The 23,335-nt window shown below is 45.7% G+C and overlaps 1 protein-coding gene across 1 annotated transcript in view; it reads right to left on the minus strand.

Moving 5' to 3' along the window:
• The window catches only part of FASN (fatty acid synthase), a 42,746-nt gene extending 19,738 nt beyond the window's left edge, over nucleotides 1-23,008 (minus strand). Inside the window, exons 1-19 of the mRNA XM_009558982.2 lie at nucleotides 22,855-23,008; nucleotides 16,935-17,081; nucleotides 15,969-16,121; nucleotides 14,516-14,689; nucleotides 13,431-13,631; nucleotides 12,735-12,857; nucleotides 11,964-12,079; nucleotides 11,576-11,710; nucleotides 8,426-8,885; nucleotides 7,106-7,293; nucleotides 6,165-6,354; nucleotides 5,231-5,325; nucleotides 4,678-4,812; nucleotides 4,175-4,378; nucleotides 2,526-2,641; nucleotides 1,896-2,071; nucleotides 1,348-1,539; nucleotides 494-574; nucleotides 220-405 (exon numbers count right to left, since the gene is read on the minus strand). Coding sequence (XP_009557277.2) covers nucleotides 220-405; nucleotides 494-574; nucleotides 1,348-1,539; nucleotides 1,896-2,071; nucleotides 2,526-2,641; nucleotides 4,175-4,378; nucleotides 4,678-4,812; nucleotides 5,231-5,325; nucleotides 6,165-6,354; nucleotides 7,106-7,293; nucleotides 8,426-8,885; nucleotides 11,576-11,710; nucleotides 11,964-12,079; nucleotides 12,735-12,857; nucleotides 13,431-13,631; nucleotides 14,516-14,689; nucleotides 15,969-16,121; nucleotides 16,935-17,061 — 3,052 coding nt within the window. The 5' untranslated portion in view covers nucleotides 17,062-17,081; nucleotides 22,855-23,008. The remainder of the gene's footprint in view (nucleotides 1-219; nucleotides 406-493; nucleotides 575-1,347; nucleotides 1,540-1,895; nucleotides 2,072-2,525; nucleotides 2,642-4,174; nucleotides 4,379-4,677; nucleotides 4,813-5,230; nucleotides 5,326-6,164; nucleotides 6,355-7,105; nucleotides 7,294-8,425; nucleotides 8,886-11,575; nucleotides 11,711-11,963; nucleotides 12,080-12,734; nucleotides 12,858-13,430; nucleotides 13,632-14,515; nucleotides 14,690-15,968; nucleotides 16,122-16,934; nucleotides 17,082-22,854) is intronic.
• Between the last annotated feature and the right edge of the window lie 327 nt (nucleotides 23,009-23,335).

Genomic DNA, 23,335 nt, shown 5'->3' on the forward strand with positions numbered 1-23,335 from the left:
TGTACCCAGGTGCCCCTGTAAACTCCAACTCCAGTTCTACACTGGAGATAACAGCTTTCCCAGTTCCCTGTCAGAACACTTAGTTGTTCTCCACATCACACAAAGTATAATTTACTGTGCAAAGCACAGTCAGGTGACTGCCAATACAAATGGAATTAAAAGCTCAGATATTCATCATTACAATAACCATTCTCATTCTTCTATACAAAGTAAATTCACCTTCACTGTTCCATTCCAGAACACCCTGGAAATTTGGTCCATAATTATATCCACGTAGATGCAGCTCTTGGTAAATGTCTTCTTTCAGGAGGTTGACCTTCGAGCTCACGTCTACTTGAGTGCCACAGTCAACTGGCTGGTTATCCAATTTCTTTGCAGCATCATTTTCTAGGACGAAAATCTTTCCTGATAGGGACAGTGGCAAGAGTAAGAATCAGTGTCCATAAATATTAGATTTCAGTAGAACAGTCCATACGCTTCTTCCTTCACTTACCACTCACAGCCAGATTCCCATTCCCTGACACCTCAAAGCAGTGGGAAACAGGCATGAGTCTTACTTCCAGCTGTACTGCTCCTGCAAAAAAAACATTGAGGAACAGGAGTGTGAGATTAATTGCTGCTACTATCCTGCAGCACAGCCTTCTCTTTCACCATCTCCAGACTCATCAGGCACGACATGGAGTAAAGACAACCATAACAGAGAATGATAGAATGGTTTGGGTTAGAAGGGACCCCAAAATCCATCCAGTTCCAATCGCCCTGCCATGGGCAGGGACACCTCCCACTGGATCAGGTTGCTCAAAACCCCATCCATCCTGGCCTTGAACCCCTCCAGGGATGGGGCAGCCACAACTTCCCTGAGCAACCTGGGACAGGGCTCCTCACCCTCATAAGAAAGCATTTCTTCCTAAGATCTCATCTCAATCTCCTCTTTCAGCTTAAAACCATTCCCCCTCATTCTATCCTTGCACTCCCTGATCGAGAGCCCCTCTCCAGCCTTCCTGTAGCTCCTTTCAGTACTGGAAGCTGCTCTAAGGTCTCCCCGGAGCCTTCTCTTCTCAACGCCGAAGAATTCCAAATACTCAGCCTCTCCTCACAGGGGAGGTGCTCCATCCCTCGGATCACCTCTGTGGCCTCCTCTGGACTTGCTCTAACAGATCCATGTCCTTTCTATACTGAAGACTCTAGAACTGTGCTGCTTGACTCTGCGAATTCACTTCTTCGTTCAGTTGTGTTGCACTCCTATTTGTATTTTTTCTCCTGTGTTCCTCCTCACTTTTCCTTTGCATTTCTTTCCTCCCACTCCATCTTAATAGTTTTGCAGTTGCACCATCAGTCCTCACTCACCCTTTTTGGGAAGGATAGTTGCCTGATGAATTGTGACATCTTCAAATGTAACAGGCATTTTCTCGATAGTCATGCCGAGAGACCGTGCCAGAGTTCGCCAAGCCAGTACCAGGTACCCAGTTGCTGGGAACAGGACTCTGCCATCAATGCAGTGATCAACCAAGTAGTGGTCAGGAGATTCAGGACTTATATCTGTCAAAGATTAAAGAGAGGAACAGAAATATAATACAAACACCCTAGTAAAGAGGTCTTTTCCCCTCAATGTCTGGAAGAGGTTCTAGTGGTTTTCCCAGCTATCCTGCCTGGAAACATGCAGGTCTTAAAACTACCGTGAGCCTGAATCAAGACAATTTCCCACTCTGTTCACGGTCTTTTATCCCATTTCAGAAGCAGATACAGTCTTTTTCAATCAAAACAAATATTAAGCTTCAGAAGATGGCTTCATGAATGCTGCTTTGAGTATCCTTTTCCTAGTTTTACAAAAGAAATACAGATGTATCTCAGGAAAGAGACAAACCAACCGAAAAAACCTGAAGAGGCAAACACACCGATATTGTAGACTGAAGCAGATGAAGTGCCTTTGGAACCCGATGGAAAGTCTTTAGCTTGTGGAACATACCACTCCTGACTGTGGTCCCATTTGATGTGTGGAGAAATAAGGGGTGTTTCCACTGGGACAGGATATTCCACACGTGGGAACAAGTTATTTCCATTAAAATTTACCCTAGGAAGACAAAAAGGATCAAGACAATGGTGAGCAGTGGAGAAGGGAACTAAAACTGACCATATCACTTGGAGGTCAGACAGTAACTCATCTTGTGTTCTATGTCCAAAACTTTTCTGAGAGTACTCTGAACTCTTACTGCAGCCCAATTTGTAATTCTAACAGTCTAGAAGATGCAAAGTTTATTTCCAAGAGTTAGTTCCAGGTTCCCAGGCCTCTAGAATGGGACTCCCCCTCTTTACAAAGCATCTTCCCAGCCCAAGCAGTCTCTAACCCAAGGCAATGTTTTATAAGTGAACATGTTAAATATGTAAAGCACAGAAATAAACCTAATTTTGTTCCAGGTTTGTTGAAGGGAGTATTTCAATCCTTGTGAAGATATGCATGCTAGAGAAGAAACTTGAATTCTCTCCTAATTGATACCCCACTCGCCCTCCTCTCTTAGTCTCCTTACCCAGACATATGAAACTTTCCCAGCTGTGTTAGGAAGAACTCCAAATTATTTTTGTGTTCTTTCTTCATCAAAGGTAAAATGATGCAAGTTGGTTTCAAGGACCTCTTCAAGATGGCCTGTTCAAGTAGAGTCCACAAATTATTGGTGGAAGGCATTGCTTACTACTTTGTCTCTAAATTTTTCTCTGTAAGTCTCAAACCCCACGTGTCTCTGTACCAAGAGCTCCATACTAGGTGCTAGAACGTATGCCATTTCAACAAGAGGAAGAGCAGCACAACCTCCTTCCAGCAACCCAAGAAGTTGCACATCTAGAAAAGCAGAACCTACATAATCCTAATGAAATTCTGCCAAGACGCAAACCTCCCTTTCTCAAGCAGACTGTCAAGTGGAATCAAAAATGGCAAAAATTACTTCAAGAACTGCACGGTTACCCTCCCAAACCTCCCACTCACATGCATACACATCCCCCCAGACACAGCTTAGGCCCTTATTCCCAGGAGCAGTCCCTTTTAGTCTGAAGCATCGTAGAGCATTTTCCAAGTGACAGCTATTAAAACAAAAACCACAACCTTGAACACCTGACCCAACTTGTATCTTCTCCTCAATTTGATCCCAACAGTCTTTAAATGGTGTGGGAGGGGATAAACCCAGAATGCCCTCAAGCCCAGCTGATGAAGTCTTTAGACACTTGCATTAGAGTCCAGAATCGCATAATGATTTTAACATGCAGTGTAAAACCTTTTTATAGGGGAAAATACCTCCCTAATTTAAAAGCTCTGCTCTGATTCTCCATTTAAGTCACATTCAAAACATAAATAAGAGTAACATGACATTATTAATAAAGACACACCGGATTAGAACTCAGAAGTGCTGCAGAGCAATTAAATTTGATTCACAAATAACTACAATTCTTCTTAAGGTTTTCCCCCCTCTTGCATGCACAGACCAAATACAAGAAACCAGTCCTTAAGACTGGACAGGCACAAGACAACAGCACTGATCTTGCGAGCAAGTGCATCCTAATGTATCTCATATTTTGCACTTGCTACAAATATAAGTCCTCATGGAGCGAGGAGAAAGGAATAATGGAGCTGATTGTTAGGGGAGTTTACAGAGAATGAAAGCTCCTGTGGTCTCAGGCTACTTGGTCTAGGAGAAGAGGGGAAGACACCACTGTCTTCTAAGAGAAGAACCTTAAATCAAATTCAGCGTACAGATAGTGATAACAGATTTTCCATAGAGAGAGTCTGTTAGTCTCAAAATTCTTTCCCCATCCCAATTTTCGCACATACTTTCCATTAGATGCAAAAACTGAAAAGCTTTTGTAACTTATTAAGAGTTAGAGCTCAGAGAGCTGACTATCAGCTATCTGAAATGCACAGTCACGAATAAAGGCAACAATGTCTATGTCTGGATGGGGAAGTGGTACTGTGCTGGGATTTACTGATTTGTAAGTATTAACATACACCAATTCCCCCCTCCCCAAAGCCCATCAAGAAAATGTTAAAACTGGGAGACACTCAAGTACAGGAGGGAGGGAGTGTTCTTGGAACTCAGCAGAGGAAGCGCAGCATTCCCCAGTCCTCAGACCCGCCTTCCTGCTGCAGCGTATCAATATAGTACCACAGTGACACAGTCAAACACGATACCTGCAAAAGAGCATGCGGAGCAATCTCTACCACAAGAGCGTTCCCTGGAACATGACTCAGACCTTCGTGGAACAGGACTGGATTCACTAAGTTGTTCACATGATACTCTGCAGAGGAATACCTTGCCAGATCACTCTGCCACTGAGATTCAGGGATAGATGTACTGATCCATCGTGGCGAACGAGGTTTAGGGTGTGGAATGACCTACAGACAGACAAGGACAAGGGAAAGGAGGAAGAGTTACGTGTCATAGATAACTATAAGACAAATACAAGCAAGCAGCCCCTCTTTTTGCAGGCTATTTTTCTCAGCTTAATTGCTCAGGGCACCCTTCTGGTTGAGGCCACAGACTTCAAAACGTAGGTCTCAAAGAGGTCTACATGCTCTTCAAGAGACTTCCTTCTTCTCCTAAAGGAAGGAACCCCCCTTAGACTTAACATCACCCATAATCAAATGCAGGTGCCCTAGCAGAAGCCACGCGAGCCACAGTTTGGCAACATTACCTTTTTCAGGGCACTGAGCAGCACTGGTGCAATAGATGCCATGTAATGGGAATGAAATGCGACTCCAGAAGTGCGCACCTCCTTTGCAAACACACCGTCCTTTTTCAGTTTGGCTACAAACTCACTCACAGCACCCTAAGAAGAGGAATATAAATGAACTAAAAGTAAAAGCTCACAACGTATCTGGGATTCGTATGTGTCACTGCTTTCCCCCCCATGCCCTTCATCACTTGTCACTTAAGGGGAGCCATATCTGGGATGAGGTTATTGCCCTTCTCGGTCTTACAATTCATCACTCATTATGCCCATGGCTATAAGACTATTCAGCACAAAAGATGTTTCATTACTACTTTACTGAGGCACTAATATCACTTCGTCTCAAAGAACATTGGAGTGTTTAAGCTTATACAAAGCACCACATCCCCTCCCACCACTTTAATCCAGCTCCCTTTTGCAGGCAGCTGAGCTTCAACTGAGCTTCATGCCTCCCTCAGTCAAGAACTTCCCAGGTCCCCACAGCAACCGGTATGGCCCATATCAGCTCCTTGCTCACCAGAGGCCCCGAAACAGTGACGGTATCTTCGGAGTTGTGACAGGCCGGCACCACATTTGGAGGACAGATTTGCTTACATTCCTCCCATGACAGACCTGCGGAAGGAAGGTGTCAGGACAACACACGTGTTTCCAGCTGTGAAGCCTCACAAGGGGAGGCAATCTTAACTGCACAACAACTATGTTTGAGTCAACATTTTGCAAAACTGGGAAGGATTCCCCCCTTCATCCAAAAATGATTCTCCAAAAGCTAAGAATATTTATCTCAAGGCTTTAAGACACTAATCATTGTGATATCAAGCACAAGAACAGAGGACTGAATCTTTGTACCACCTCATTAAGGGATGGGGAAACACACACACACACACTTTCAAAGAAGCTAGAGACACTGAGCAAAGTTTGTTTAGGAGAAAGCTTCTTTGGAAGTGCTATTAGGCCCAAGTAAGTTCTAATGGTGTTAAGTTCCACTAGCCAGTTGCCCACTACATAACAGTGGTTTATTTCACACCTCATTACTCTTGCAGACAATCAAAAATACCTCTTTTTTTTAATAATTTAAATATATATACGTGCGCACACCCCCATCCCTTCTATATCTATCAAGATACAAAAATCCCAGTGCCTTAGATTTTCACCTCTCTTTGCAAGGACATTATTTATCAGGCCTCTCACACTGGTCTCCTGTCAATAAATCTCATCATTTCCATTTAGTTCTAAGTTGGATTAATAAAATTCTTCTGTATGCCAGGTCAGAAATTACCATCATTACATCATCTTCAATATTTAATAACCTCTTCTACACCAGAAGAAAAAAAGAGGCAATAGTATCCAAAAAATCTCACAGACATGATTCTCTACCAACAGAATTCAGAGCCCATTTTTACCCCAATGCCACACAGAGATCAGATCACTCTTTTGGTTAAGGATATACCTACCAACAGCAGCCATTCCTCCTGGGGGCAGTTTGGCATCTTTAACACATCGTCCCCGCCAATAAGCGGCAAGAATGGCTTCTTCATGACTTAAGGAGTTATCTGCATAGCCACAAGCAAGTTCTCCCACTGAGTGACCCACGATCCCATCGGGTTCCAGACCTGCAGCCTTCAGTATATCAATCTGGGCGATCTGCAAGGAAAAGCAGGATCAGTGATTCCATGCCAGAGTAAGCAAACAGGTGTCAGGCCTCAGTGAGGACATTGCAAAATGGTCTTTTGGTACAGCCATTCTCCTTGGCCTTAGTGCCCTTTCCCCCCCCACAACGGCAGCTCCAGTCTCATTTCAAAACAATTCCAAGAATTGTTACACAACTCCAGTGTTTGGGCCTCTCCACTGTGTAGCTTTCCCCCAATAAGCCATTTCCAACAACAGCAGGTTGCCAAGAGCATGCCCGTACAGAGAGGCAATGCCAGCTTTCCAGATCACTTTAGAAGTTCTGCCTCTTGTTCGTTAAGAAACCATGAATCCCGCATTTACACTCAGAATTAAAAGACTTCATTTAGCATCATTTAGTTCATTTGCAGAACAAACTTCAGAAGGTATTCCATGGAACCTTGTTCCTTGGCATAAACATTTACATAAAATCCAAGACATTCCTAGGTCTCTTAAGAGGAGGAACTGCCCCATGTCCACACACGGATATACGTGCAAATCAGACTGGATCGATACTCGCCCAAGCATCTTGCAAGTGTCGGAGCCCAAAACTATCCAGGATGCAACACCCTTCCTCCTATCAGAGGGATATTTCTACCAGCTGCCACAACACAAAACAATCTTCCACAAATTATTGTGAAGAGTTACTGTCCAAGCAGACGCACTAGCAGAGCATGCTTACGCAGACCGAGCCCATGACGCCCTCCACCAGCCAGCTGAGTTTTACCTGAATAGCAGCCAGTCCAACAAATGCATGGACAGTGTCATCAAAAGTGTTCTCATCTTCATTCAGAAGGAGCTCTGACACCTTTAGGCCTGTGTGCTTCAAAGCCTCATCCGAGCGCAATACAGACTGGCGAAACAAATCCAACTTCATAAGGCTCAGGCCCATGCCCTTCCACTGCGTGCCCATGCCTGCAGAATAGGCAAGGAGAAAGTGAGCTTTAGTAACACTCCACAAAAGGAGTGGACATCACACACTTGCTCTGAATTCTGAGAGCAAAAAATACATTTCTAACATCCTTCAAATTAGGCACTGCTTTTTATTTTCTTGAACTCTGCTGCCATCAATGACCTGGATGAGGGGACAGAGTGCACCCTTAGCAAGTTTGCTGATGACAAAACTGGGAAGAGCAGCCAATACAGTAGAATGTTGTGCTGCCATTCAGTGAGACCTGGACAGGCTGGAGAGCTGGGCGGAGAGGAACCTGACGAAGTTCAGCAAAGATAAATGTAGAGTCCTACACCTTGGCAGGAAAAGCCCCATGCACCAGTTGACCGGCTAGAAAGCAGCTCTGTGGAGAAGGACTTGGGAGCTCTGGTGGACAAGCTCACCACGAGCCAGTGATGTGCCCTCGTGGCCAATAAAGCCAAGGGTATCCTGGGGTGCACTAAGAAGAGTGTGGCCATCAGGGCGAGGGAGGTTCTCCTCCCTCTCTACTCTGCTCTAGTGAGGCTCCACCTGAAGTCCTGTGTGCAGTTCTGGGCTCTCCAGATCAAGAAAGACAAGGAACTACTGGAGAGAGTCCAGTGGAGGCCACGGAGATGAGAAGGCAGGAATACCTCTCTTCTAAGAAAAGGTTGAGAGACCTGGATCTGTTTAGCCTGAAGAGAAGTCTGAGAGGGGATCTTATCTAAAGGGTCGGGGCAGGAGGAGTGGGACAGATTCTTTTCAGTGGTGACGAGCAACAGGACAAGGGGCAACGGGAACAAACAGGAACACAGGAAGTTCCACCTGAACATAGCGCCAGAGCACTGGAACAGGCCGACCGGGAAGGCTGTGGAGTCTCCTTCCCTGGAGATATTCACAACCTGCCTGGATGCGTTCCTATGCAACCCGTTTGAGGTGAGCCTGCTTAGGCAGGGGGGCTGGACTGGATGAGCTCCAGATGTCCCTTCCAACTCTGACTATTCTGTGATATCACAGGGCTGCAAGATATTTCTTCATGCCAGAATGGAAAACAACATTAAGACCACAGAATCCAGTAGCTCAAGTGCCAGATCTATATAGGAATACAGTAACCTGAACCCACTACCACACACCTACCTGAGCAGATGTACCAAAGCGGTCGACCAGTTGACTGAACTTGCTGAACCTCTCTTATGTCGCTCTCAGAACCAAGTATCGTGTAGCCCCTGTAGGGCATGGAAGATGCAGGAATTCCAGAGATATCACTGAGTAGGCTTATAAATGGGATACACTCTGCATGTTTTTTGCTCTCTTCAATTAGTACTTCCACAGCTTCCTGAGTTCTGCCACAAAACTGAATCAGTCTTGGCACATTAGAAGTCTCCACAGGCTGTTGTTTCTTCATATTTGGCTTCAAAAGGACATTAGCATTTGCACCTCCAAAGCCAAAAGAGTTGATACTGACAAAGCCACCTTTCACTGGTGTCGGTTTACAAACTACCTGCATAGAGCCATCATGTAAGGCAGGAATATCTGGATTTGGGGTAACAAAATGAATATTTGGAGCCCACATCCCATGTTGCAGAGAGAGAAGGACCTGGAAGAAAAAAAAAAGTGTTCATGCTCCACATTTTCTTGAAATAAACATTCTTTCGTTATTGTTTTACTATACATGACCACATAGCATACACTAAAGCAGCTGTCTATGTTTGGATAAAAGGACACTTCAGAGAACAGCATTATTGATGTTACTGAGACAGTACCTACCTCATATAGGCAAATTTTAAGTCCGTGTAGGAAATCAGCAGTGAAGGTAAGGGCAGTAGTTTTCAGTTTAGCTTCCAGGTCCTTTCTAACTGAAAGCCATGTGATCCTGCTGAAAAAGCAGCCTGCCTACTAAGAGTATCACATCATCTCTCTCCTTTCTAGATCCTGTCCCTTTATCACACTCTGCTCCGTCTCTCCCCAGTCACACACAGCCAGCAGAAACTCAACAGATGCTTCCATTTCTGCCTTTGCTGCAAAAGAGATGAGGTGAAACGCTTGCTGTCTCACACCCATTTGTTGTCCTTTTGATCCAAAAAAGAAGGAACAGCAGACTGGTCAGAATTGGCAGGGCCAGAAACAGTGTGAGTTAGAATAGCTGTGCCAAAAAAAAAAAAGCAAAAGCTCCCTTCTCCCAGTAGCATCACTACAAACAGCCCATGACACCAAGCCCACGCTCCTCTGCAGCACAAGTGCAGCAAATCAGCTGCAAACACTCAGTGCTCTGCATGCCTGGCAGTTCCTTCATGACCCCCAAAATGATCACAGAAATAGCTATTGGCTTGGGAACTGTTATTCCAAGTTGACTATCAGATATGGCAGCCTGCTTGGGAGAATGACCAGCATAAACGCATGATTTCAACACCAGTCAGGATGTTCACAGCTGCAGTTACCCGAGTGCTTTCATGCACACCATCCTACACCTACAACACTACAAATTCGCTGTTGCTTTACACAACGTACATATTTGTACTTTTAAGTCCGCCACGACACCTGCACAGTACAGTATTCTCACCTGGTAAGTGTGCACCAAAGCCACCAAGAAGTCTACTTGCTGTACAGCAAAGACAAATTAGACAGGCTGAGTAGTTTAAAAGTGAATTTAACTGAAGTGGCCTCGGCACGTGCTGATTTCTTTCTTATCTAGCCGCATAATTAACGTAACCTCTTACAGTCTGAAATCAGATACTTTCAAGATCTATTTTCCTAACTGACATCTCACATATGAGAGCATTTTATGGAATTTCAAAAGAACACATTTATGGCAACTGTAGAATTCCTGAAACAGTTACTGTCTAAGAGACAGTGGCCTTGCTGCTGTCTCTGGCTTGGTCTCAAGGACACCTGGTTCCAATTAACTTCCAAATCTTAAAATACCAAGCGCTGCCCAACTTTCAAAGAATCAAGAACAGAGACAGAGCTTCCAATATCCTTCCAAAGCTTCAGGTGCTTTCAAGATACCGCATTTGGAAACAAGGCCTAATACAACTAAATGGAAGTACAGCAAAAAGATACTCTAGCAGGCATGACGGGTACCATGGGCTCCTGCCTGCAGCTGTAAGTTCTGAAACAAAGTTAAGTGAGAAAGCTGACAAATGAAAACCCTAAAACAGTGAGAAAATAAAATATGGTGTCACAGAAGTCTTCAGAAGGACATTGTGCCCCTTGTCTTTGCTGTCCTCCATTCTCTAAGTAACAGAGCCAGGGAAAGAGTACCTCGAAGTTATGATTCTGCCTGACAGATCACAGCAGAACTGCACAAAACAAACTGGTTTCAACTCACAACACAGTAGGGATAGAGAGGTTTATTTCATGACTTTCTTATCATTCCATCTATAAAGAAGGTGTCAGTCTGAGGGGTAGAGATGCTAAAAAAAGTAAACTTTCCTCTACAGAGAGACAGACACTGCTGTCTCCGTGGGGCTTTCCTGCAGATGCTATTCACAGCAAGTTGTATGTATTCAAGTCACAAGAACTACTTTAAGGACCCTAAAGTTTTAGTGGTGACATTGTAGGTGACTTCAATTTGCGTGGCTCTAAGGCTGTCAGTAATATGCTTACAACCAAGTGTGAACATCAGCTAGCTCTCTGCTAAGCAGTTTAGCAGCCCGAGCCAGTAGACGATTGCCTGCTGAAAGCTGTAGTTAGCAGGCTGGTTGCTAAGACAACCAGTTATTCAAGCCAGTAGCCTCATCCCAAAGAGCTCATCTGGCTTCTTGCCAACACAAGAGTGAAGAGCAAGAGATGATCCATTCCTGACAAACAGCCAGAAGGATCAGCTACTCTTTTGGCACAGAAAGCCCACACAGCCTTGCTGGTCACTGCCAACTACTCCAAACATGTAAAGCCCTCTACTTGTATATCCCTCAAACTCAAATGACTTAGCGCAAAGTTCTGTTGGAAGGTCCAGTGGAAGGGTAATCAGTGAAATGAACCCAAAGCCTTTATTTAGAATGAAGTTATGCTCCCGTGGAGTTCAGCAGAAGGGGGAACTGAAGTGCGTGTGTGTGCATGCAGACACTGTGTACGCACACAGTGGAGGGCAAGCCGGGCATTCCTGTCCAGCTTACAGAAAAGCCACCTGAGCTTTTAAAAGTATCTGCAGGTGGAGCAAGTAGATAATTAGTAAGAATCACCTGAGTTACTCTCACGACCATTGAGTGCAAGTTTTCCTCAAAACAAACATTAAATACTCACACATTGTTGTCCCCTCCCATTTTTCCTTCTCAAGCCACCCGTTACCTTGGCTAATGCAGCAACGCCAGAGGCAGGCTCGGAATGACCCATGTTTGACTTGACTGACCCAATCAACAGTGGCGCTCTCTCGCATCGACAGAGGACATTTGTAATGCCATTTAGTTCCTGTGGATCTCCAATCTAGTAGGAAGAGAACCAGAATGGCTATTAGCTAGCACTTCCAAAACACACCATAAAAGAAATCAGAAAGAATAAAATTTAGGCAAAATCCAAAAGTGGTGAAGAAGTACACATTCCAGTAACTTGTAGAAGGGAGAAATACAGTTCATTTTGGTAAAATAAAGGATAATTTAATGGAAAAGAGTGGCAAGTGATGCAAGGAATGAAAATAAGGGACAAGAAAACACTCCAAACCCAAAGGAGCGATGCTGACCTTGGTGCCTGTCCCATGAGTTTCAACATACTCTACTTCTTCAGGCCTGATACCGCTTTCTTTAAGCAAAGAGCTGGCCAGCTTCTGCTGCATCTCTCCAGATGGGAACATCACACCTAGGACCAAAATTGCCATCAATTCCTTTCTCCTATCAGATGATCTCCTGTTCTGATTTTAGCACCCTTTCAACCGCTTGGGACTACCAGGTCCAAAAAAAACCAGGGAGAGACTTTTTCAGGATTTACACCGATGTTTTTAGCATCAAACACAATAAACCTTTCAGGCTCTTTGTAAGAAGAGCAGAGGAACTACAAAGCAGTGAGTTAGACTATTGTGGGAAGAGACTAGTTAACAGGATATGATGTCTAGATTGAGCAGACTATGCAAAACTTCTTGTCTCCATAACTGGGGGGGGGAGAGAGAGAGAGAGAGAAATGGGACAGCAGTAGGGAAAAAGCCTCATGGTAATAACACTACGTACATTTCTACTCTCAGTGCAGAAGCTACACTAGACATGTCCTGAGGAAGACTAAACTAGCAACAGGACATTCCTGCTACTTTATATAGTAGAAACAACCACTTGTTTCCTTCAACTTCTTTACAAAATAGGGTTCTGAACTCTGCATTATCAGAACAGAATAGGTAAAAACCAAACAGTAAAAACCCTTCACACATTGAAAGAACCACTGCACAACAGCCTGTTTTTGATGACAAAGACCCTAAACTGAGCAGTTCTGCAGGCATCCCACTTTTCAGGAGCTCAGGACCCACCTTGCTCTTTAAAGCCATCAGCATTGATTCCAGCATTGACTATTGTGGCATAGATCCGCTTAGCCAGAGATCTCTTGGTCAAAAAAAGGACAACGATAGCTTCCGAGCGACAATATCCATCTCCTGAGAGCAGAGAGAGAAGAACAAGTCAGTAATTCTACTCTGCCTTGAATGAAGTTGCAAAGCACCATGAAGTAACTTCATCTTATTCCTGAGCTACCTCCTACAACAGGCCTCCGAGCATGGCAGATCCGTTTCTTAAAAAATAAACCAAAACCAAATATGTCCTAGAGAGGCTCGCTGCTCACCACAAATAATGAGAGAGTTTCCATCAGAAGAAAGCTATTTTCTCTCCCCAGTGGCTGAGGAATGAACCATTCTTCCCCCCAGTTAGTTTTCCAAGTTCAACAGATCAGCTCCAGGGTACGCCCCCAAAAGTGCACCTTGCAACAACTATGAGGTTTTGCTGTCTGACAGAGAATATCTGGTCACGGAGTCCACAATAGAATGCCAGAATTACCAGAGTTGGGAGGGACCCACAAGGATTGATCATCTAGTCCAACTCCTATCCCTGCACAGAATAACCCCAACATTCACACCATGTGTCTGAGAGCCTTGTCCAAATGCTTCGGGGATATTGTCAGGCTAATAAGATCCCCTCACACAACCTAACAAGCCTTTGCACTAGTGCCTTACCTGAAGCATCAAAAGACTTGCAGACACCATTGGGACTAAGCAAACCCAGTTTCATGAACTGCACAGAAGTGTTGGGTTTCAGCAAAAGGCTGCACCCTCCCACCAGTGCTGTATGGCACTGTCCTGCACGAATTGCCTTGAAAGCATTTTCCATAGCAACAAGACTTGAGGAGCAGGCTGTGTCAATAGTTACGCTTGGTCCTTAGGGAACAAAAAGGGAAAAGAAAAAAAAAAAGTAAAAATCTGGTTTTTACTGTTTATTTCCTAGAGTTGCTCTCCAAAGACTACAGGATGGGGTCACAAGAGAAACATACTAAAAAACAGTGTTAAATAAGAGTTGCTTCAGAACACAACAGGTAATCCTGATAGAATGGGAGAAAAGAATCACTATCTCTGCCTGCTTACCAGGTAATAAGGGATGAGAAAAGTGAGAAAAAAATAAAAGCAGTTTGGCTTTAAGGGTATTTTTTTTAACTCCAACTCCATTTCCATCAAAAAGAGATGCTGTAGCTTCACAGGCAGGTCTCATCTGTTTCCTCATTCTCACCAATAAAAATCCCTCCCTTTCCCTGGTGCTACCCATAAGCATTATCTCTGTCCTCCAATGCTCTTCAGAGCAATTCCTACCCCTCCACTCTTATCTTCAATGCCACACACAGCTCAAGTCATGTCTACACCTCCAATCAGATCATTTCGGTGTCTCTCCCATTTCTTCTGCTTTACTTAATAAGGGCTGACTGTTCCAGGCTGTCTCTGGGCTAGCTCTTGGACTTTTGCACAGCTTGGTACCAAACAGCAGTCTAAAGGCAGGAAAGAATCTACACCTTTTTTACATAGGCCTCCTGGCATCATCATCTTTCAGCCCAGCAGCAGCAGCAGTTAAAGTCACAAAGCCTTACAATGAGTCTTATCACACAGCTACAATACATTTTCTGCTTCTCATATGCCCCCCTACAATAGTTGCACGCTACTTTGTCATGCCAGAAGGGGTCTACACCACCATCCCACTCCTCTACAGAAACCGCGGCACAATCCTGCTCAAATTGCAATTGCTGATCAGCATTGACAGGTTTGAGGGCACTTACCTTTAATGTCATAAAAGTAGGAAAGCCTGTTGGCAAGCATAGCACGCTGGCAGCCAGTCATACTGTACCCTGAAAGCTCTTCTGGATCTTGGCTGAGGGCTTCACCAGCTTCTGACCCACCGGTACCAATCCAGACACCTGTGTCTGTGCCACGGAGCGTGGCTGGATTAATACCTGTGAGGACATTGAAAGATAGATTACAGCAGCAAAACTCATAATGAGATGCAAAATGAGAAGATATTGGGTACGCTGACAAAATGCTACTTACTGTCTCTTTCCAGTACGCCTGTGGTGTTGTTCCCTTGCCTACAGTTACCTTTTATCTGTTTCAAGCGCACACCTCACAAATCCTACTGCAGAGTCCATCAGAACTATGATATCTGACTTTGACCAGAACATACTGAGCTAACACAGAGCCTCAGCTTAGCTGAAACATTGCTGGAGTCTTGTGTAAAAAAAAGTGAATGGACTATGAAAGACAAACACTCATCAGATAAGCTGACAGCAGACTTCCAGTGCTGAGACAAGGAGGAGACTGAAGGGGAGAAAAATCACAGCACCTGGAACACCATTTGAGTACATGAATATCTATCTCTAGCCACACACAAAGCCCAGATCTGGAGTACAAGACAGAAAGGAAAAATCCTTAAGCACAAAAGCCAACAACTGGAACCAAAAGCAACTCTGCTCTAGAAAATCACATGCTCAACTTTCAGCAATTTCCGCTGTTTCTCCTCTGTGCTTCCAGAGTCCTAGAGACAAGAAGAATATTCAAGACTGCAGACTGAGGCTCAGCAACAGAGGAGCAAGTGTTAATTTTAGTAAGTCAGTACTAATGAGGTGGTTACAACTTCTTCCCATGTGCTGCTTATGTTCAGGCATGAAGCTGATCAATGTGAAGAATACATTTTTTTTGCTCCGTGGGCAAGTAACTCAAAACATTGGCAGCAAAGGAGGAAAGAAGCTCCTGTTTCTAAAGGCACACTTCCCCGGCAAACCTTCTATAGGAGCAGATCAAATGTCACAAATTTTCCATTAACCTGGCCAATAGACAGGAATAAATCAGGCTATCTGCCACTCTTTAAGACCATGGATGAGAATTCTAATCAAGTCGTTTTCCTTCTGCATTACAAATATGCCCTTAACAGAGGGATCTATTATGCAATATCAGGTTATAGTAGAACATACAAAAGCTCCAATACTGTCGACTGTCTAAGTGTTTCTGTTGTAGTTGCCATACCATATGGGGCAGGAATAGATCTGCTAGCAGTAGGCATAGACTCTCTAGGTTGAGTTCCAGAGAAAATAGCTTTGTTGTAACTCCCATACCAGTTCTTTGGTCTCCTCTCTACTGCGATGGCTTTCTCTTGTCAGAGATCACACCACATGTTTGCATCTGCTGCACAGAGACAACACAGCACAATTCTCCCTCTTCGGTCATTCAGTTGCCTACCTGCATCCAAAATAGCTTCATAAGAAACTTCTAACAGCATGCGAAGTTGAGGATCCATTGTCTCAGCTTGTTTGGGGTGAACCCCAAAAAAGGATGCATCAAATTTGGTTAAGTCCTTGAGCTTTCCATTTCTCCTGGGCAGTCCATAAATTCCTGAGAAGAAAAATTCAACACTGAGTCACAGAATACCTCTTTTTTAAAGCATTTAGCAGTTGAGACAAGGTACAGAATGACCACAGCCCATTCTCGATTACATGAGAAACTGCATTTCCCAATTGCTGAGTGCTGCATTAATGTCTACCTACCCATCTCTCCGAATCTCATTTGAAAACGAGAACACTGCATTAACAAACACAACTGTCATTAATACTCTCCTGGATATGGCAATAAAAGGCATCTATCTAGTTTAAGTATTTGCTTCGGCAAGTTGTACCAAGCATATACACAGAGTACCAAGCATATAAATCAGTGGTTCCAGTCAGTCACCAGAAAGAAGGAAAACAGAAGCGACTTTTCAGTTCCCCAAATCACTAGCTTGAACTGGACAGACATGTGCGAAACGCTTCAGAAAGACACCAAACAGAAAAGAAAGTTTGAAATAGCCATAAACCACAGGACTGGAGTCCCTGTGCTACTTCCAAACACAGAAAGAGATGACAGAGCTGCCTTAGTGCCACAGCTATCAACAGCTGGTACAGGATTGGTGTTGCTGAGCTGCTCTGTCAGATGGTTCTTCTATTTGGAAGTCAGCTACACATTTATAAGCTACTACTGCATGGGACATGACAATATAAAAAGGACTGCCCGAGACCTTCATAGAAGTGTTCTGTTCTTGAATTTCTTCACGAATACGCATGAGAAGTGAATTCAGAAGCTCTGACAGGATTTCACGTTTGATAAATCCTTTCCTAAGATAATTGCACTCTAGAACTCAGGGCTCTAAAAGGAGAGACAAAGAGCACTTACCTGGTTTCCACCTCCGATCATCTTCTGTGACCATATCAACTCCATTCATCAGGTTCTCCCAAAACTCTTGCAAGTTTGCCGATTCTGGCAGCTTTCCTGCCATGCCTGCAATCACCACCTCCTCCATCTCTTAACTTCTCCCTGTTACTGAGATCCAGAAAACAGCAAGACTAGTAAGATTTCAGACAGAGAAGGACAGTATACGACTCCCGAGTCTTCCCAACACGTTGCGACAAACAAACATATCTGCAGGAGAAACACCCCCACAGGAACAGACCACGGAGTCTCCAATCCAAAACAACATCCCAACTAACCAAATGGACCACGGGGACAATGAGGATGAGAAAACTGATCCTGAAGGAGCACTGGGCTCCAAGAATCACCAGTTTGTACATGACAACTGGAAAATTAACAGGTTGAGCTCTACTAAATGAGGAGCCTCTGAAGTCAGCAGAGAGGAAAGATTAACAAGCTGGAGCAGAGGTGGGTGGAGGAGTTACGAAATACATATAGTAAAATACATAATTACAAGGCAAACCTAACAGGTAGCAAAACAAGTTCTACAATCATTATAAACTTAAATGCTAATTTAAGAATCAATAATCAGACACCAAGTTTGTTGGGGGGGGGGGGAAACCTCCAGAACTCCACAAAACCAACAAATCAAAAAAACTACAAACAAAAAACCCTTCCAAAACACACACCCAGGAGAAAACCTACACAAAAGCACGATTACAATAGAACCTAGAATCATTTTAAATACCTTAAGCAAGAAGCTTTTACATACAAAGTGTTTCCCAACTGGAGCCTGCACTGCCACATGTTTAGAGAACCAGGGAACTGAGCACTTTTGTCCCGATAAATACACATTCCAAGACCTCGATTTCATCCAACACAAGCCAACATCATGGTGCATAACATGGCCTGGCAGGCCATCTATACTGAACACAACACTGAATGATAGCTCATATACTGCAGTCAAGAAATATTTATTTATTTATTTAAGCTAAAAATATATTAACAATTAATCAGAGAGAAAGTAACTTACCCTGATGTTTCAGTTAAATTCACATTACAATTTGTAGACCCTGAGTGGGCAAGTTTAAGGAGGGGAGGGAAACCCCATAGATATGGGATATATAAAAATAAAGTGTGATTGCATGAACAAGAGAGGTAGTACGCATTCACAGCACTTCCTTAAACAGTTCTTCTGGTAACAGAGGAGCAAAATATTCGTCAGAGTTAACGATGTGTGGGATCTTAAGAAGTAACAACCATGAAGAGTACCTGAGTACTTAGTACATAGGTAGTCATGAAGCTAAAACTCTGCCTCGATAACTTTGAAGGCGAGGCTTTGCTATGAAACACCTGAAGTTTGACTTCCATCACAGATTACACTCCCTGATGCCATGCAGGTTCTTTGCTTAAGTGCTGCTGGTGTTTGATCATCTCCTCCACAAACCAGCACTAACGAGTACTCTTAGACGAGCAGTTCATAGCTGTTTTTCCAACTCAAGACAGTTCATTTAGGCATTGTTTTGCCTGTTTCGGGGGTTCCTGATGCTTATGAGCATGAAATAGGCCTCTCCTCTACCGACATACTCCTCCGGCGTGATGCCTTCCTGCAGCTGAAAGAGGTTGGGATGCGTGGAGGGAATGTAAAGTCCTCTGGTGAGCTGAGGTACAGCCTCGCCTGCACCAAACACCAGAGGCTGGCTTCCTTCCTTCCTTCCTTCCTTCCTTCCTTCCTTCCTTCCTTCCTTCCTGTTATCATGATTGAGATCTGTGGAGTAACCGTGGAATTATGCCACACTTAAGTAGGAGACGATTACCTCATCCAGTCCATCCCTTCTGGGAGCAGAAACAGAAGTGCTCCCAAAAGGACATCTTGGATTTCCCACTCTTAAGCTAAATACCCACACAACAGAACTTCCATTCCACTCCGACTGTTCATGTACAAAGGGAAGCACTGAGGGTCAAACCTTCAAAGCCTTTACTGAGAAACTATTCTCCGAAACCAAAGTTGATAGTGACAGGCCCAGTCCACTCTCCTGAAGAGGAGCCGCGCTGGTTTTCCACTCATGTAAATCTAAAGTCAGATGGGTGTCTTTGCTGCACCTGGAAAACTCATGGACCGCAACTCTGCTGCAGTCTGTGCTTCATAGAATCAGAGAATGGTCTGGGTCGGAAGAGACCTCAAAGCCCATCCAGTCCCACCCCCTGCCATGGGCAGGGACACCTCCCGCTGGATCAGGGGCTCCAAGCCCCATCCAACCTGGCCTGGAACACCCCCAGGGATGGGGCAGCCCCCACTGCTCTGGGCAGCCTGTTCTGCATAGAAAAAGAGCACAAAGCCTACAATCGAGGCCCGAGAAAAGCAATGTACAAGATAACACAATTATGATTCTTTTTTATGCCTGAGCTCTTTAGGCAGTGATCGTCAGGGAGAGAAGTGTAATTCCTATTTCAGGGGACAGAAGCGTCACTTCTGGGATCGTTCCTCCCCATTCCACATCACTCCCTGGAGCACTACTGAAGATCCATCCAGGCACAGCCAACCTTGACAAATTGTTACTTTGAGACAGTGAAGGAAGGGAATTCATCAGCAAAGCAATTTTTGTATCATGAATGTAGTTGAGCAAGACTGTGTCAAAGGCACAGAAAAAGATGTTGCAGTAATCAAAATGTAGAAGAACAAGAGCCAAAAAGTTAATTTTAGCTGGGTGGATGGGTAAGAAGAGCCACAACTTAAGGACTTGCATACAAAAACCTAAAAGATTTAGATTTGATACAGAGCACTCCAAATGCCCATATTTAAAGTAAACACATAAATTGCAGATTTACTGTAGCAGTCAGTAGAGATGACTTGCTGTGGAAAATAGGACTGGGAAGAGGAAAAATCACTAAGTTTAATCACTGATTGAACAGTGGTTAAAGTAGATGTTATGGCTTTGGTCTTCCTTAACAATGACAGGCCATTTAAAGTCTGACTTTACCCCAAGATGGTGCATTGTGCTATTTTTACGTACCAGAGATTCACTTTGTTTCTGGCAGAGCACTTCTAGACTACACAAAGCATGCTGACAGCTCTTGAAGTATAGGACGTAGCACAGATCAAGGAAGAAAAATTATGTCTACAGTTGTTTTAAAGGAGATTGGACTACAGCAAACCTACAGAAGAGATTGTTCCCACTGAATTTGATGGGCAAGGCGAACAAAATCAACAGGTAAAAAAAGCAGACAAAGATAAACAGGGACACACAGAACTCTCTGATTTCTTAATGTATTCTTAATGTAAATACAGATTTCTTCTGTATTTTGTAGGATCCAACTAGACATCTAACATCCTTTTTCCTTTGTCTGCCTCATGGCTTTGCTTGAATTCTGTGAATTCTTCCCCGAGAGCCTGGATTTGTAACCAAGGGGAGAGTGGGAAGAAGCAAACCCCGTCCCCAGCCCAAGAGACACCTCGGTTCAGTGGGAGCTACCACCTCACCAGATTTACACAATATTTTTTTGCAATGACATTGGATTGCTGACTCATCCAGTTTGTGACTGATAATAACTAACAATCCCTTCTGGTATTATTGACGAATTACAACTTTCATCACTTTATGCCTGTGCTCTGGTTATCTCCCTCCCACATTAGCCGCTTGACAAAGCTGGTTTGTTTATTGATGCCATTTCCTTTCTCCCATCATGTCATGCCTTACCTTCTTAACCTCATTCTCTATGGCTCGGAAGCCTATCGGTATCATGTTAGCTTAACTTTATTATGAAACTCAGTTGAAATACTGTTCTCCATTGCATTTAAAACAGTTGTTTTTCAGTACCTCACTAATGCAGCACCAATAATGAATAGAGAAGTATTCACCATCATTTTCCAACATCCTTGGCAGCTATACAACCTCTCTTTGTGTAATAATTTTATCTACTGTTTCTCTACAAAAATACCTCTGTGCCCATTAAGCTCATAGCCTTTCAGAGGGGGAAAGGCAAAGGCAGACAAGAAAGATAAAAAAAGCGAAGGCAAAATGTGATGACTTCTCCCGCTCGTATCTGACTTGCCAACAACCACCCAAAGTGAATACTTTTCTCATTCTGCTGCACCGATCTCCACCCAAGGTTCAGTGAGCGAGCAGAGGGTGGAGAGAGAGGGAAGGAAGAAGAAACTGTTTGCAAAGAAAGAACAAATAAACCACAAATCTCGTTTTGCTTGACGCACAGATCTCCTTCCTGGATAGGAGCGTATCACTTGTATTTATTTCACTGTTATTTTGATGGCTGTCATCACGATGGAACAGAATCAAAGCCAATTCTGCTACCGTGCCTAGGCAGTCCAAATCTTCATCTCTTCCGGAACTCCTGCTGTAAAATGAAACAGCCATGACTCCTCCATATGCTCTTTCAGCATAGATAGTGACAAAAGGATTGCTTTCTTAGTTTTTCTGTACTACTACATCACAATCCAGGTTTCCCAATGTCCGATTATCACTTCTACAATACGTAATTAAAACTGACATTACATGGGAGCTTCACTTGTAAGGGGCTAAGGCCCGCCTCAAACAAAAACCTTAAAACAAGAGGCAAACACAGGCTGCTTTTCATTTTTGGAGAGCATTTGGCTACCATTAATCTGTGTGCTATGCGTTTGATTTAACAAAGAGCTGCCTGTCTCTTTCTGTTTCAAGGCTGGGTTTGTCCCATTGACTCCACGACAAATGAAAAATGGCATCGTGTAGGACACACAACCCGATCCAGAGCTGCTCTTTGCAAGAAGCAGGTTAGGTTCTGCTCACAGAACCCACACAGCTCTGCCGACCCCCAGTCAGAATCCATCTGTACAAAAATTGGGGCCCCTGGCATCACCGTACCGCGTTTGTCAGGGTCTGCTCGTCACTGCCCTGCACACAGCGACCGTATGCTCCGAATCCATGGGCTAAACGCTGCCTTTCAATACGCACCATTATTCTCTGTCTCAATAAGAACAGAGTACGCAAAAAAGAACCATTCGCTCATGCGGTTTGAAGCTTCTCCTGCCTTTTTTTTAAGGCCGGACACTCCCTAAACCCCCCAAAATCTCTGGCTGGAGGAGCAGCGGGGACCACCCGCAGCCCGAGGGCTGCCTGTCCGACCCAAGCACCTGGGATGGAGCTTTCAGCTGCGAAAATACGCATGCGGGATCCCGAAGGGCCCCGAGCCAGGGAAGGAACGTGGAATAAATCCCGAGGGGCTGAGCCGCAGCGGGCAGAGGAGGCGCTCCCGCACCCGCAGCCCCGCGGGGACGCTCCGCACGTGGGTCCCGCAGCTTTCGGAGCGGATCGCCTCGTCCCTCCTCGTCCGAGGGGCTCCTTCGCAACAGCGCCCGCCGCCCCGGGGCGGGGCGGGGTTCGAACTCGCGACCCCGAAATGAATGGGGCTGCGGGGGCGTCAAGGGGCTCCGAGGGGGCACCGGTGCTCCGGCCCCGCGACCGCACGGATGGCCGCGGCGCGGCCAGGGGCTCCACCGCAGGGCCTGTGGCACCGCAGCCCCGGCCCCGCAATCGCACGTCGCGGAGGGGTTTCTCCACCCCGGGGGCTGCTCGCAGCGGTGCCACAGCTCCGCCCCGCACGGAGCGGCCGGGGGGCTCCGTCCCGGGGGCTGCGGGGTCCCCGCCCGCGCCAAGATGGCCGAGAGCGCCCGCGCCACAAAGCCGCGGCTCAGCCTCCCGGGAACCGGGCTCGGCCCCGGCGGAGCCGCCACCGCGCGGCCGGGGCGGGGAAACCTCGCGGCCGTGCGGCCCCGGCACGAGTGTCCCCACGTCCCCCATCACCTCAAACGTCGCCACGGTCCCCATCGTCCTCATTATCCCCATCGTCCCCATCACTCCATCCCACACCCGTCCCGGTCCCGCCGCTCCCCGGGCATCCCCGGCGGTACCTGCGCAGGGGAGGAAGGGCCGGTGCCGAGCGGGTGCGGTGTCAGCGGTGGGATGAGTGCGGCGCCGACGCTCCGCGCTCCCCTCTCTGTCTCCCTCTAGCTCCCACCGCTATTTAAGCAGCCGCCACCTCCGGCGGCCACGCCACATGGGCTGACGGTTTACTCCTCGCCGCAGTCCAATGAGAGCCCGGGCAGGGCCCCGCCGGCCCGCTCGGGGGTTGATGCCAGCGCCCGCTCGGGAGGAGGAGGAGGAGGAAGGGGGGCTGGGACGGGGCGGAGCCGCCGGGACCGGGTCCAAAAGCTTCGGCCCCGCCCCGCACCGGGGATGCGGGGGAGGCGCCGCGTCCCTACCCGTGTCCCCATCCTTCCTCGTGTCCCCGTTCTTCCCCATGTCCTCATCCCTCCTCGTGTCCCCATCCCTCCTTGTGTCGCCGTTCTTCCCCACGGCCTCGTCCCTCCTCGTGCCCGCGTCCCTCTCGCT

This window comes from Cuculus canorus, chromosome 18 (assembly GCF_017976375.1).
Source record: "Cuculus canorus isolate bCucCan1 chromosome 18, bCucCan1.pri, whole genome shotgun sequence".
In the NCBI taxonomy this organism is placed as follows: Eukaryota; Metazoa; Chordata; class Aves; order Cuculiformes; family Cuculidae; genus Cuculus; species Cuculus canorus.